Source organism: Mus musculus, chromosome 7, assembly GCF_000001635.26.
Source record: "Mus musculus strain C57BL/6J chromosome 7, GRCm38.p6 C57BL/6J".
NCBI classification, from domain to species: domain Eukaryota; kingdom Metazoa; phylum Chordata; class Mammalia; order Rodentia; family Muridae; genus Mus; species Mus musculus.
Window position 1 is genome coordinate 121,061,903 of NC_000073.6, and position 14,933 is coordinate 121,076,835.

A 14,933-nucleotide genomic window follows, 5' to 3' on the forward strand; every position below is an offset into this window, starting at 1 on the left:
TCCTGAATGCAAGGATTTATAGGCTTACCCACTATGCCTGGCTAGACATTTAGTCTAAAACTCTCAGGCAGATAGAAGTAGGACTCAGTCAGTTTTGTGGAAGGTGCTTAGTGTCAGAGGGCTAAACCCTGTTTAAGTTTGAAATATTGGTTAGCATGGCTTCTCATTAATCTGAGCATTTTACCTGCCCAGAGTGGCTAATACCCACCTTGGAGTTTGTTATGAGGGTTAAGTCATGTATTGAACAGTGGCCAACTGTATGGGTATGGATTTTGCTATTTGATTCATGCTAGATTTATTCTAGTTTACCTTATTCTTTCACTGTTTTTATTTGTGACTATTGGTTATACTTGTTCACAGCTTCTCAGACAGAAGTATTCAAGATTGTCTTTTAGTCTGCCTTAAACTCGTAACAAACGTGGTCAGAATCCAGAGGCTTCATTCTGCCCTTTAACTGTCTCAGAGTGTACTCTCTGTGGGTGTGTGTGACTGCACAGCTATATTGCTATTGGTCACAGGTTTGAGGTTCTTTACAAACGTGAAAAAGGAATGAATTATTTTGAAAACCCTATTGGCATGTCATGGCAGGCAAATCAAGGTAGAGGACATAGATAGAAGACTTCTGGGTCCATTCGCCTCTTCTGTATTATGCCTCCCACCATTGTGCTGGGTCTAGGAGGCAGGCCCTTTGGGAGGTGATGGGTTCATGAGGGCTGTCTGCTTTGCTAGAGGTTCCAGAGCCTGCACTCCACCTTCAGCAGTTTGGAGGAGGTGCCTAGTTAGAATCCCCCTGTGGCATTCTGATTCCACTTCAGCCTCCAGAACTGTGAAAAAGACATTTCTGCTGTTTCTACAATACTTTGTCATAGCAACAGCAGCCCCCTAATTGTGTCTCGTCATCATTTCCTCATTAGTGGTTGTGAGAAACTACAGGCAGCCTGAAAGATTCCAGTCTTAGTGGAGGTTACAGTTTATTCTTTAGTAGGGAACATTTTCTGGATGCCCAGAGAATAAGAAAGGATTTAGCCAGTAGTCTGGAGAAGGCTCAGTATGTGTGTAGGGGCTATTTCTCATCTCAGTTGAAATGTAAGAAATTTTAAAATAGATTTATTGTTCAGTTGTATTCATACAAAGGTATTTGAAGGCCTACTATGTGTTGGGAAGAGCCAGGCACTAGAAATAAACAGATAAGTGAGCCCTAAGCTTCTAGTTGTGGTTCTAGTACAGATTGTAGCTGTTACAGGCAATGTTGGTACAATGTAATAAAAGATAAGGCAAAGTACTGTGGGGACAGAGAAGGGAAGATCATTACTTGGGACTCAGGGCAGGCTTTGTGTGCAGTCTCTGAGCTGTTGTACTTGTCTTGTTTTTACAGTTCTGGGGTTAAACTCAGGACCTTGCTCATTCTCTTAACCTGTGTCTTTATAGTATCTTGCAAGCTTACACAAGAATGTATGTAAAAGCATGAAGATGTATACCTGGTGGGGTTAGGATAGGGCAGGTTCATTGTAAGCCAAAGACAGGCCTTGCCAAGTGCTCAGTGAGCATTGAGTCCTCTTGAATGTGATGTCAGAGGTAAGAGGTCCTTCCTCTGAAAATACCTTCCAAGTTTCATTTTAAAATCCATCTTTAACATTTACTCTTTGGGAAACACATTAAAATTCAATCCCAATACATTAGAGACTTGTGTCCTGGGAACAATCCCAGAGCACAGCCACTAACAGAAACAAATGGTACCCAGTACTCTGCTCACCTAGATGGAGTTAGTGCTTGCTCCTTTCTGCCATGTGGTTCAAAAGTTCATTTATTTTGCCTAAGCTGGTAGTTTCAAAGTTAGGGGATTTGCCTCTTGGGGTTCATTCATAGGAGGTTCATTTTGGAGTATGGAGCAAAAAGATAGTGCGTTCATAGTCTCCATGAGCACATGTGTTGAAAGGGAGGGAGGGGAACTGGAGAGATGACTCTGGCTAAGAGCGCTGTTCCTTCTCATCACCCACACTGGACAGATCACAACGACCTGTCATCCGGCTTCAGAGAATCTGATGTCCTCTTTTGGCTTTTGTGACTTTCTGTGGACACTTGTACACAGACCCAGAAAAATGCACACACATGAATAAAAAATAAAATAAAAATTCAAACAACAAACCATCTGACCAAAACACACTACTGTGTATGCCATTATTTTATTCCTTTTGTGTATGTAAATTTCAAACCTGTGTGTGTGTGTGTGTGTGTGTGTGTATGTGTGTATCACAGTGTGTGATGTTTAAGAGTGTGTGCCATTTATATTTAGTACCTGTTTAGAAGCAACTGTACTAGACCTGTGATCAAGTTAGTGAGCAGTGTGTCCTTGTTGGTACTTATATTCAAAGAACAATCCATGTCAAGCCCCCACTCCCTTTTTTTCTGAGACAGTGTTTTTCTGTTAACAGCCCTGGCTGTCCTGGAACTCGATCTATAGATCAGGCTGGCCTTGAACTCAGAAATTCACCTGCCTCTGCCTCCTTAGTGTTAGGATTAAAGGTGTGTGCCAGCATGCCTGGCTCAGGTCACCTTAGTGAGATAGTGAGGCCCTTGTTGTATCCGACCCTCCTTTCAAGCTCACTAGGGCTGCAGTTCTTTGGTACCACACTGACATCTAGAGTCAGTTGTCTGCATTCCTGAGGCATTTCTGATAGGCTTTGGGTTTCCTGTTTATAGTCGTCCTCTGGTCTCTTGTAGTATTGTTTTGTTGGTGGTACAACCCAAGTTGTTTCCTATACCTCAGCTGGAGAATGTTCACTGCCCACTGCTCCGTTACAGTATCAGAAGAAATCACTTTTGTTCCAAGATACTGTTCACAATGAGTTTCTCTTACTCAGAAATTGCTCTTCTCCTTACTCCTTTTGCCCTTCTCACTTGATTCTAATTGTTTCATCATTTTTACAACTCAGGAAAGTATTTATTTCCCCTCAGAACTGAGATCTGTGGTTTAACTTGAAGCCTTCTCTCAGTTAATGCCTATCACACATCTAGTATGTTGGGTAGACTGACAACATAAACATGGTAACAGTTTTTAAAAACTGTTAAGATGAAGTTTTTTCTTCAAAGTGGGGCTTTTTAGACTATTCTTGGAAAATTAGAAAAAAGGTCCTCCAGTTGAGTTTTCTTGAGGTTTTCATATTCTGTAGCTACAATTAGTGACAGCTACTTATGCTCTGCCGTCTGGCGAGGCCGGCTGTTTTCCCACTTGTCCTGTCCTTTTCTTTTGGTGGTCACGGTTGCTTTTGAGACAAGATGATGTGTCTCTGACTTCAGGTTAATCCTATACTCAGGGATGACCTTGAACTTCTGACTCTTTATACTTCACAATGTTGGGAATACAGGCTTGTTTCACTTTGATGAGTTTATGTGGTGCTGGGGATCAAAGCTAGGGCTTTGTGCCTACTAGGCAAGCACTCTGCCAGCTGAGCTATACCCCAGCTCTCTTTGATGTTGTCTTGATTGCTGTATGTCCATTCACATTGCCGTAGATTCTGGAGTTGCACTGTCAGTGGCTTAAGTAAAAAGCAAGCACATCTATGCTCTTCCAGGGTTGGGGAGTGCTTTTCTGTTTTCATCAGTGCCCTCTTGCTCCTGTGAGAGTAAACGAAGCTGTGTGAGGTTATGTTACCAGTGGGATCATCCCATAGCTCCATAGGAGCTACTTTGTAACTGTGAAGTTTTGGTCTTGTGTATACTTGGAATCATTTTTGTGTGTTTTATGTGTGTGCGTGCACACACATGCGTGCTGGAGCATGTATGTGCTTGTGTGTGTGTAATCACTTTTTTTCTGTTTGAATTTCCAGTTTTGTGTAAGCCTCTGCATGCACTCCCACTCTTTGTTTCAGTGTTGTGTGGTCTTTTGACACAGAATATCATGTAGCCCCCTTTGAACTCACTGGGTTGCTCAGGACCACATCTAGCTTTAGACCCTCTGCTTTCACCCAGTAAGTACATGTACCATGCTCATCTTGATTTTGTTTGTTTCTGAAATAGGGCCCAAGCTGGCTAAAGCTGGTAATTCTGCCTTAGCCTCCCAAGTGCTGGGGTGATGATCCTCACGCCTGACCCTTCCAGTTACTGTAAAAGTCTGGTTACCATTCTTCCTTTTTAAAAGTCATTGTCTCACTACATGAGCCTGGCTAGCTTGCAAGTTGCCTCATCTAGATGAGGTTGGCCTCATTTTTTTCAGAGATGTGCCTGCCTCTGCCTCCCAAGTGCTGGAATCAAAGGTGTGTGCCTATGTACCTGGCTCTATTTTTGCTTCCTTTAGGGTAGTATATGGGAACTAAAATAGAATAGGTCTTGATGTTATTGTCAAATCTTTTACTAGGAACTTTAAAGCTCTAAGTTCTAGTTTTGCTTCAGACAACTTATTTTTGTTGAAAAAGCTCCTAAGAGTCAGAGGCAAGCGTGTCTTTGTGAGTTTCAGGCCAGCCTGGTCTACATAGCAAGTTCCCAGCCAGCTAGGACTATACAGGGAGACCCTGTTTCGAAGAAATAATACGCTCTAGCTTCAATAGGAAAAATTGTGAATAGGTAGTTTTTTGTCTTTATGCTTTTTTTTTCATATATATCACAGGAGGATGAATTTAATATGTGGATGATATTCTCTCTTGGTTAAAAAACAAAGGTTAGATTTTAGTTTTAAAAACTGAATCTGGGGATGGATCCCAGGGCCTTACTGAATATTGGGCAGGTGGTCTTCCACTGAGCTAAGTCCCTGGCTTGTGAAAAGCCTTACAAATTAGATAACTCTCCCCATTATCCACCCGCTTAAAAAAAGGACAAAGAAAGTCACACTTTAAAGTCATCATCCTGTTGTATTTACCTCTGTCCTAGTCCTCAGTTCTCTGTGCCCATTGTCGTAGAAGGCTTAGCATTCCTACCATGCGTTGTGGAACAGGTCTTCTTAAAGTAGCATGCCCTGGGGAACCCTGACTATGGCTGAGAGTCACTGTGGGAAGCTTACCCAGCCCCAAAGCTAGCAAGATGCTGCTTTTGTAACACTGGCAACTTTATTTTTCCCTCACTGCTAACAAGTGGTTCTTAGTCTGAGAGCCCCTCTCCTGTATTGAAAACGCTATTTCCACATTACTAACTGTTGAACATTGTATCAAGTGTCCTTTGTCATGCTTTTGGCAAAACTGCTGTTCTAGTAAACACACTTTCTGGTAAACACACTTTGAGAAAGAGTCTATTAGAGGACAACTTGATTATTGGTAGCTTGCTGGCTGCATGCTCTTTTCAGTGATCGATGCTGTTCAATACTTACAGGTAGATGACTTGTTTCCACATATCTCTTATGGTATAATTCTTGAGCAATTTCCTGAAAGATACGCCGAGCACTCTTCTGCAAAATCAAAAAGGAAGCATTTGTCTTTCAGGAGCATGAGTTCTATCTTGGTTGCAGGGGATTCAGCAATGGGACCCTTAGTTAGCTTCTTAGCTCAGGACACTTAGCAGAACTTAGGGCTGAGAACTGTCAGGTTAAGATGGCAGCTTCCTGCCCAGAGGATGGTTGAGCGTCCCTAACCGGGAACAGGAGCCTCGAGGGTGGACGTTCTTACTGTGCTGTTCTCTGGGCTTCTTAACACAGTTTACCATTGAACTGGATCCTGCCTATCACAGTATAAACAAGCAAGAACTCACAGTACCTTTTTTGAGCCTTTGGTTTCTCTGCTTCTTGGACCGTTAGATTTTGACTGCCAAGAATAAGAAAATCTGTGAGCATTTTGTGATCTGAGCTGAAAGAGGACTAAGCTGGCACAGTGTTTGACACACATTAGGTAACTCTCATAACGTTTTAGGTGCTTTTAATTAACAAATGAATTTAACACCTTAAATGGATGTTTGTTATAGCATATGAACAAATTTTAATAAATATTTATACCCCAACTTTCTAATATATATACAGACCAAAGATACTCTTTTGGTACATTTAGTGTTTTGTTTTGTTTTTCGAGATACATGTAGTTTTAAATATTTTTAAGGCAACTTCTAGTTAACTTCTCATTAACTATTTCTGCTCTTAAAGATTGTCCTTCAGTTTTCCTGGATAATAGAAACCCATTCTCCCCCCAATCCTCACCCTTGCAGCAGAAAGCTGACACAGGTGCTCAATCCCCTAATTCTGGACTTTAAAGAAGAAACAGTGTGAATGTTGTCCCTGACTAATAGTCTCACTGTGAAGGAACGAGGTGTCTTCTGCAGCTTCCACTGAGGTGGAGGCCTCTGAAGTTGTGAGCCAGGTGTTTGCTGGGCCAGCTATTTCTGAGGTAGACAGATGAAAATAACGTCTTTATGGTAACATTGGAGGTGAGGGTATCTGACTTACTTTGAAGAGGACTATGAAGGTCACACACACACCGGTGATGTAGACAGAGAGCAGAGCTAAGAGCACTATCAGGAAACTGCGCACCTCCTTGCTGAAAAGTCTTTCTTCATGGTGGAAACACAAAGGGACAGTTACTGTTGAAGCATGTTCTTGCAGTTGTCTGTGAAGCATCACTCAAGCAACATTTACAGGTGGAGCCTGAACTTGGTGTGCTTGCCCCTCCCAACCTGGGGTTCTGTGAGTAGGAGATGCTCAGGAATGTGGTAGAATCAGCTGTATCAGTTGAATGTGTTAGACCAGAAATGCTTCTTCATAAAATAAAAATGTTAAAAAAAATTAAGTTGAAGAACAAGGTTTAGTGGCCCACTCTTTAATGTTAGCACTTTCATGGCAGAGGCAGATGGGCTTTGAGTTGGAGACCAGGCCTTACATAGTCAGTTTGAATATAGCCAGGGTGATATAGTGAGACTGTCCCAAACAAACAAACAAACAATTGAGCTGGACAGGTGTTGTAATGTTAAGAATCACCTGTTGTGTTTTGAATGTTTTTCCTCTCTTTCTCACGGTACCATACTGCTGATTGAACTCCTGCCTCACATACGCTTAAGCCTTCTACTACTGACCCACATCAACCCAAGAATTGCTTTTTATAAACATTACCTAAATACATGGACATTGAAATTTCTTATTGTTAGAAGTGATGAACAAGAATCACCAACTCTTGGTACCGTGCAGATATTTTCTTGTTGGTGCAACTGTTAAAAGCTAACTAGTGCTGTCTGGTAAAGACTGGAGGAGGCTATCTATTGAGGGTCTTAGAGCCAGCTCCTTGCTTTAAAGGCAGTTGTGCTGTATGACATGTGAGTTTCTTAGTGAAACCCTCCAAGAAGAAATACTGAATCCATTTTCATATTCTGAATTCTCTCTTTGGGCAGGAAGTGATCTCTGTTCAAAGAGAGGAATAAGTAATGTGTGCCTTTCAGTACTGATGATGTGAAACATGAAAATACAGTTAGATACAAAATTATTTTCCATCAACCAATAGTTTTAGCTAATTATCCCATAGGTCCTATCCCATGGACTCAGTTTATAATACAATGCACAATTTTAAAAAAATTTAAGACATCACAAAATTTGCTCAGATCAGGTTTAAAAGGCCCATTGGACTTGCAAACTTTATATGCCCCAGTACAGGAGAACGCCAGGGCCAAAAAGGGGGAGTGGGGGGGGGTAGGGGAGTAGGGGGGGAGGGTATGGGGGACTTTTGGTATAGCATTGGAAATGTAAATGAGCTAAATACCTAATAAAAAATGGGAAAAAAAACAAAATAAAATTGAAGTAAAGGAAAGAAAAAAAAAACCTTTATCTCAAAAGCGCAAATTATGATATAAATCTGGTCGTATAATACTTTAGCCCTGGCATTATCTTGATAGAAGCTGCTAGTTTCTAGACCCTTCCTTATTGACTCCATCCAGTATCCTCAGACACAGAGGCAGTAGTAGGCCTTTTCAGTTCTTTCTCCATTCCCAGACTTATTCCTGAGAGCTAAACAAGCACTCTTCTGTGCTGCAGTGTCGAGGCGTAACACAGGGAGACCTGTGTGTGCAGCATCTAGGTGTAACACAGGGAGACCTGTGCTGCAGTGTCTAGGTATAACCCAGGGAAGTAGGTAGGTGTGTGTGTGTTTGTGTGTGTGTCTGTGCTATTTGTAGGTGTTAACACAGGAGGTGTAACACTGGGAGATGTGTGTCTTACTGCTTTCTCAGAAACTGGCTTAGCATTGAACCAGCTAGAAAGTCGCTCTGTAAGAGAAGCAGAAACAAGCAGTTCAATTAGACTCTGAAAAGATAAAGAGAATTAAACACAAATTTGGAGAGAAGGTACCAGTAGATCTTTGGCCATTATCATTCTGCCTGGATATCAGAAGAAAAACTGTTGACTCTGGCTTCCTGAAAAGATTCCTGACAATCCTCACTCCAGGCCAACCCTTGAGTAGTCTGAGACAGACATTTCAAAGAGACACATGCCTAGGGTGCCAGCTCCTTGGGACGCTGAGGCAAGAGGAGGACTTGGGCCAAGAGTTCAAAGCCAGCCTTGAACAGTATAGCAAGAATTGATTTAAAGGTAAAAAATAGTGAACAACAACAAAATTAGAAAAAAGGCTTCACACGATTATGCAACTAACAACCACGTACACCTTAACAGATGTGATGTAGTCCCGTGGACTGACCTCTTACCACCAGTGTAGTCCCCTTTCCAACGTGTTTAGCGCTTGGTGACAGTTCATTGGGAAATGCTATTCCACAGATGTAAATTGCACTGTCATTTGGAGACAGCCTGTTAACAGTGAGGAAGACTTGGTCCGGGTCCAGGGTTTCTTTCACTGTGAACTTGTCTGCCTCATTTCTGCATCCATCCAAGCACAGAGCTTCAGGCTGGTGAGTACCACAGCGAAACCACAAGCTCTTTGGTGGCACTGGAGGGCATCCAACTGTAGAAAAGTTACACTCCATGGTGACGGCGTCAGAACCGTAGTCCACTTCTAGGTAACCTGGTTGCAGCACATACACAGTGCAGGCACCCACCATACCTGTGAGTGAGGAAGCACATGGCTGTTGAGGGGCTTTGTTGTTGCTGCTTCTGGGCACTGTTGAGCCAAGGACCCGTCAGTCTCTGTTTCTTGTCCCATTCCCATTAAAAACAAGACTGTAAAGACGACAGGTGTCCTCGCCTGTGTTAACTCACTGATACATTACCTCACGGTTGTTGGCATCCCTCAGAGAGGTACTGGTGTGATCAGTGTGGCTATTGGAGGTGGTGTGCCTGAAGCCAGAAGCACACACAGTGCTGACAGGAGCTCCCTTTATCTCACCTCTTCATCTTGAAGAGCCTGTCTCCTCCTGTGCACCCCTTGCTGTGCTGTGTGATTGAGCACATGAGCCCTGGCAGGCTTTTTGCCTGTTGGAGGCTGGGCTGCCTAGGATGAGTCTGGTGTCCATTTGGGAATTAGGATAACAGGAAGGATATACCTCTAAGAAAATGCAGCCCCGGCTTAATCCATGGCCCAGGGAGCCCCTGTGCATGAGTAGGAACCCACCTCTGTGGTGGTAGTTCAGAGTGCTGCCTGGGTTTCCTATCATGGCGAGTGGGGAAGTTGCTCCCTTGTGCAGTTAATGTAGAATTTAAGTGTGATGAGGCCCAAGCCACAGTTTCTAATGCAAAGCAGCTGTTACTGCCGCCTCTGCCTTTACTACTCACCCCTCTGTGGAGGTGCTTGGAGCTTGAGTCTGCATCTTGACCTTCTAGCCCAAGACACGATGGAAAACCACTCAGGAGCTTCTTAATGGGAAGTCCCCTTAGACCCTTTTGGGGTGAGGGACACCACATGAAAATTGATATTGGTTGAAGTAGATGTGAGTTTTTAGTTCAACTTCTGCCGAGTTGTATAGGCCAAATGGTCTCAAAAACAGTGGGTCAAATGGTCTCTCTTTATCTACTCTGCTCCTGAGAATGGGGGAAAATCCAGATCCTCTGACGCGTGTATTCATTTAGCAGTGGCTCTCAACCTTCCTAACACTGCGGCCCTTCAATAACGTTCCTCGTGTTGTGTGACCTCAACCATAAAATTATTTCAATGTAGTTTTGCTACTGCTATGAACTGTAATGTAAATATCTGATATGCAGGTGATCTGATATTCGACTGCAAAGGAGTTGCAACCCCAAAGTTGAGACCTGCTGATTTGGGGGCCATGGTTCTTCTTCACTTAACATTGTGCCTGGTAGGTTCCCACTCATAGCAGCAGGAGCAGTCAAGTTAGTCACAGTGCTTGTGAGAGTCTGCTCTCACATTTCTCCTTTTCATTGTGTGCCTTGAGGTAAGCTGAGGCTCAGTGCTGACTGACTGAGAGGAGTTAGGAGTTAGTCAGCTGGAGTACCACCTAGCTTCTTGTGTGCAGGGAGGTCCAGTCAAGGAGAGTGGGCTCACACTAGCCTGTTGACTGCAGCCCTGTTCTGCCCAGGCACAGTTCCTTAGAAGTCCAGGGGCTGCTCTACGATGTGAAATAGATTGGTCCTGTTGTTCCTATGTGCAGACAGAACCCCAGTCTCAGGTCACCTTCAATTGAAGATTTAAAAAGTAAACCAACCACTGGAAAGATGGCCCAGTGGTTAAGAGCACTGACTGCTCTTCCAGAGATCCTGAGTTCAATTCCCATCAACCACATGGTGGCTCACAAACATCTGTAATGAGGATCCGATGCTGTGTTCTGGTGCGTCTGAAGACAGCTACAGTGTTCCCACACACATGAAATAAACAACTCTTAAAAAAAAAAAAAGTAAACCATGACCGTTAAAACAATAAGAAATACTTGCAGCTTGGGAATTTCCTCTCTAAGTCTTCGTTGGGGAAACTGAACAGGCCAGGGGAGGGAACAACGGTGTCCCTTCCCCCTGCAGTTGAGCAACATTAGTCAAAAAGAGAAGTCTGGATAGTATCTCACTAAAGTCCTCTCCTGTGAAGTTTTTCTTGTAGGAATTTCTAGGTTCAGTAGGTTTTTTTGTATGTTTTAAATCAGTTTCCACTGAAAATGTTGAAATTTAGCTCAGTGGAGGAAATAAAATCACCCTATTCCTTTTGGCAAACTGTTAGAAAATGAGTAGAGACGTTATTTTGGATACCTTGAGCTTATTTTGTGTGTGCTTACGTATGTCAGCCTGTTCAGGTGTGTATACTTATGTCTGTGGGTGTGCGGGCATGAGTGTAGAGATGTGTGTGGAAGCCAGAAGACAGCCTCAGTTGTGTTCTTTGGAATTATTTACTTTTGTTTTCCCTCAGAGGGTCTCAGTGTTGGGTAGGCCGGGCTAGTGAGGGAGCCCAGCTCTGCCTCCCCATCACTGAGCTGGTGAGTGTGTGCCACCAGGCCTGACTCTTTTATATTGTTCTAGTAACCCTCAGCTTGTACAGCAAGCACTGTACTGAGATATCTCCCCAGCTCCAACACCTGTTATTACTATTAGCATCAGAAGCTAACAATTACTATTATTATTATCATGATATTTTTGAGACAGGGTTACTCTATGTAGCCCTGACTGTCCTGGAACTTGCTCTGTAGACCAGGCTAGCTTTGAACTTAGAATCCGCTTGCCTCTGCCTCCCAGGTGCTGGGTTTGTGCCACCACTGCCCTGCCCAACATTTATTATTATAGAAAATGTCAAACGTACAAAAGTAGCACACAGACCCAGCCTTGCCTAGCGTTCATTAACTGGGGCTTGTTTCAGGTCTCCTCACTATCTCATCCCCTCCTTTTGTTATTATATCTGCAGACATTTCACAATACAGATGGGAAGATAAAGCTTTTCTCTAACTCCAACAAAGCTCTGTACAAAAGTAGTGTATAGTCATGGCAGACAATAGAGCAGTATAAGACATCACCGTGGTTCCTCAGCCAGAAGAGCCACTGTTAACATTTAGGAATAATTCACTCACTCCTCCTCCCCGTGCCCCATCTCCCCTCCCTCTGCATTTCTCCTTTCCTTTTCTTGTGTGTGCTGGAGAGTGAACCCAGACCCTTACATATGCTTGGCAAGTCCTCCACCATTAGGCTACTCTACCATGTATTTACAGATGAGAAAAAAATTAATTACAAGAACATTGGCTCCATTTGTTGCCCTGCAATCCAGATTTAGTGGACAAATCTTAGATTATTTAAACTATGATGAAATAAATAACTTTTATAGTGCTAGAACAGGTAGAGATAGAATTTAAAGATTAGTTATTTTATCAGGTGACTTTTCTCTAGGTCAAGTTACAGCTTTAAATCCAAGTTCTTTTCAGCCTTTAGAAACATTGTGCTATGAAAGTATTAAGCTAATATTGTACAGTGTACATTAGTCCAGAGCTTGCCTGTGTGGGAATTGACTGAGTGACTAGCACAAGTGGTCACAGATTCTCTCTGGTGAGATGTGCTCAAAGCAGCATCAACAACCAAGGGCCGGTAGGAAACCTTTCTTCAGCTATGCTTTAGTACCTAATTCTGTGGGAGAAGTGACCTCCTCCAGCCCCCGACTTACTGTAGTGCTGCCTTCTTAAATTATGTGCTAAGAGCTTAAGTACACAGATAAGGCGAGAAGCAGCGGTCACTTAATGAGCTGGAGAAAAGGAAAGCTTGACCTTCTTACCGACTTGGAAAAGGATCAGGCTGATCTCTGGCCGGAGGCGGCTCCTGCGTGCACTCACGGGGCCCATCTCTGCTGCATGTGCCGCCTTCTCCACTTTTCTCCTTTCAGAAAGGAAGAAGTAAAGAGAGGAACTCATATTAAGGAAGCACAAGCAGGAACTTTTAGAAATTGTGTAAGAATGGTTTGTAATAAGTTTCACCATTTAGAGTTGAGATTTCAGTCTAAGCGTGCGTGTATGTTAGAAACTGCCATGGGCATTTGATATTCTTTGTGGAGCTTGCAGGAGGTCAGTACTCCTCAAGCAGAGCCTGGCATTTTAGAGTGCTCTTACTGATGTGCTCCACTGCAGAGGGCCTCTCAGGGCCAGAAACTGTTAGACGTGAGCAGCAGCAGCAGAGGCCATGTTTCCTGTAGTCCTGGGAGAAAAACCCAGGGAGTGACCAGAGCATCCGGCATGGTAAAAAGGTACACAGCTGCTGTTAAGCTTGTGCGCCTGGCTTGCATTGAAAGATTTCTTGGTGTTGATAAGCAAAATGGCTATGTCCCTTGGTGCTTGCTTTGGGTCTGAGTCACACACAGCACCCCCTCTCCCCCAGCCTTTACTAGTCAAGTGGTTCTTTGTAAGTATCAGGAACTCAGCTGATCAGCAAAAAGAGACTTGTTAACAGGACTTGAAGTGGCTCCTGGAGTCTCAGAAGGCCTGGAGAACCATGTGAACTCCAGGTCAAGAGGAGCTTGAGTCACACTGGGAAACTGGTCTGATGATGGGTACTACGTGCTGCAAATTCTGTCATTAGCACCCACTCATCAGCCCACCTCCCTAGCCACTTGATATTAGTGCTTGCACTTGGCAAAAAGCCTTGTTTTATTCTGGGTCACCAGCTCATTCCAGTCTTGGCAACAGGCTAAGGTGTGGCACCGGTACCCTGCTTCAAGGAAGCCCAGAAAAGCAGCTTCCCCGCCCTCCAAGAACGAACTCCCCTGACAGGGAGAGAATGCAGTGCTGGCCACTGAAACGTGTGTACTCTTCCCTTTCCCCGTGCTCTATCACACGCTGCATCAGAAGCCTCACTATGAATTTAGTGGCATGTCACCACAGCCTCTAAGAGCACACCTAAGTGCACTTTTGGCATTGTCTGTTTGTAGTCAGAGTGTGGCTTGCAGGGAACAGACCTGGCCTGCTTCCCACAGCCCAGGCTCCTACTGCCCATAGGCTTGGAAGGGATTGACAGATGACTTAGGAAATGGGTCAGCTTCTCCTGAAAAGCACTTGTGTTTCTGTGGATAGAAATTTCTCATGAGCCTATTTTAATTTTAAGCCAGGCAACTTCTAGACAGGAAGTTGAGTAAGTGTACGTGATCTCGTATGTCCAAATCTCCTTTCAAATACAAGTGAACCCCATATTCAGTATTCACTGACTAGTTTCTGAGCCACACAGGCAGCTCAGTCAGTGTAGGCTCTGGATGAAGGCAGCCTGGGAACAGCACTGGATGCAGGCGGCCTGAGAGCATCACTTTGGGTAAGTTCTCTCACTCCTTCTAGGCTCTGTCCACTTGCTTTGAAGAGAGTGGAGCTGTTTAGAGATGGTGCACCCAGGGCATCAGTGCCTGGAACACTAGCTCTCCCTGTACTTCCCTCTTTTAGTGAGTCATTGTTCAAGAATTTAACTTAATGTTTTTATTTGTTCTAGTAGGTGGCAAGTGGGAGAAACCATCAGAAATTCTGGAAATCAAGGGACAGAATTGGGAAGAGCAAGTGAATAGCCTGCCTGAGGTGTTCAGAAAAGCCGGCTTTGTCGTCGAAGCTTTCACTAGACTGCCATACCTGTGTGAAGGCGACATGTACAATGACTACTATGTTCTGGACGATGCTGTCTTTGTTCTCAGACCAGTATAAACACGTGGAGGCCCAAGTCCTCAGAGTCACCCCTGCAACCGACCCTCCAGAAGAGGAGATGCATCCAGTGATGTGAGGGGGACCTCTGGGGACTGTCATTCTCAGTATCATGTAGGAATTTAAAAAGCCAAAATACTAATTCTTTCTTTGTAGTGTGTAAGGGAGTGTTTTTAAAAACAAAACCCAACTCTTTGTGTATTTTTAATCAACTCTTTACTCAGAATCACGCTCCAATGCAGGTCACTCTCCAATTATGATGGAAGATATTTTTTATACTTAATTGCTGTAGGGACTCATTCCCAGACAAAGCAATAGTCATGATGTCATGGAACCGATCAATGGATTGTTTTTAATAAATGAAGACTGGCAATAAAGCTGTCCATTCAATTCCAAATATTGGTTATAAAGTAGAACCATTGATAACTTTCATGTTTAGAAACTCCTTCTCTTACTATTCAAAAAATGTTTTTAATCATGCTAATAAACGTTTTTGGAGATGA

General features: G+C 43.5%; 2 protein-coding genes across 8 annotated transcripts in view; one reads left to right on the plus strand and one right to left on the minus strand.

The window, feature by feature from the left end:
* Positions 1–14,933, plus strand: part of Mettl9 (methyltransferase like 9) — a 44,452-nt gene extending 29,519 nt beyond the window's left edge. For 3 of the 6 annotated variants that reach the window (XM_030242850.1, XM_006508092.4, XM_030242851.1), the window contains one exon: positions 14,231–14,933. In XM_030242850.1, coding sequence (XP_030098710.1) covers positions 14,231–14,433 — 203 coding nt within the window. In that variant the 3' untranslated portion in view covers positions 14,434–14,933. Of the gene's footprint in view, positions 1–14,227 lie in introns of all 6 variants that reach the window. The other 3 variants (XM_006508093.4, NM_021554.2, XM_006508096.4) reach the window with 1 other exon arrangement.
* Igsf6 (immunoglobulin superfamily, member 6) lies at positions 2,165–12,679 on the minus strand. Of its 2 annotated transcripts, NM_030691.1 has the most exons (6): positions 12,537–12,628; positions 8,589–8,948; positions 6,359–6,462; positions 5,679–5,726; positions 5,297–5,374; positions 2,165–3,615 (listed from the first exon to the last, which is right to left on the minus strand). In NM_030691.1, exons 1-6 carry the CDS (start codon positions 12,601–12,603, stop codon positions 3,559–3,561), a joined length of 714 nt encoding a protein of 237 aa, NP_109616.1. In that variant the 5' UTR covers positions 12,604–12,628; the 3' UTR covers positions 2,165–3,558. The 2 variants fall into 2 exon arrangements, with proteins under 2 accessions (NP_109616.1, XP_006508414.2); XM_006508351.4 differs by lacking the exon at positions 2,165–3,615 and having other exon boundaries at positions 4,129–5,374; positions 12,537–12,679.

What these genes read in the sequence shown, in the direction of transcription:
- Igsf6 (XM_006508351.4), bottom strand. Translation starts at nt 12,672, where the DNA reads ATGAGTTCCTCTCTTTACTTCTTCCTTTCTGAAAGGAGAAAAGTGGAG. An exon ending in CCTGATCCTTTTCCAAGTCG is followed by an intron (nt 8,949 to 12,536) that starts GTAAGAAGGTCA and finishes CCTCACTCACAG; the next exon opens with GTATGGTGGGTGCCTGCACT. An exon ending in GACTACACTGGTGGTAAGAG is followed by an intron (nt 6,463 to 8,588) that starts GTCAGTCCACGG and finishes TCCACCATGAAG; the next exon opens with AAAGACTTTTCAGCAAGGAG.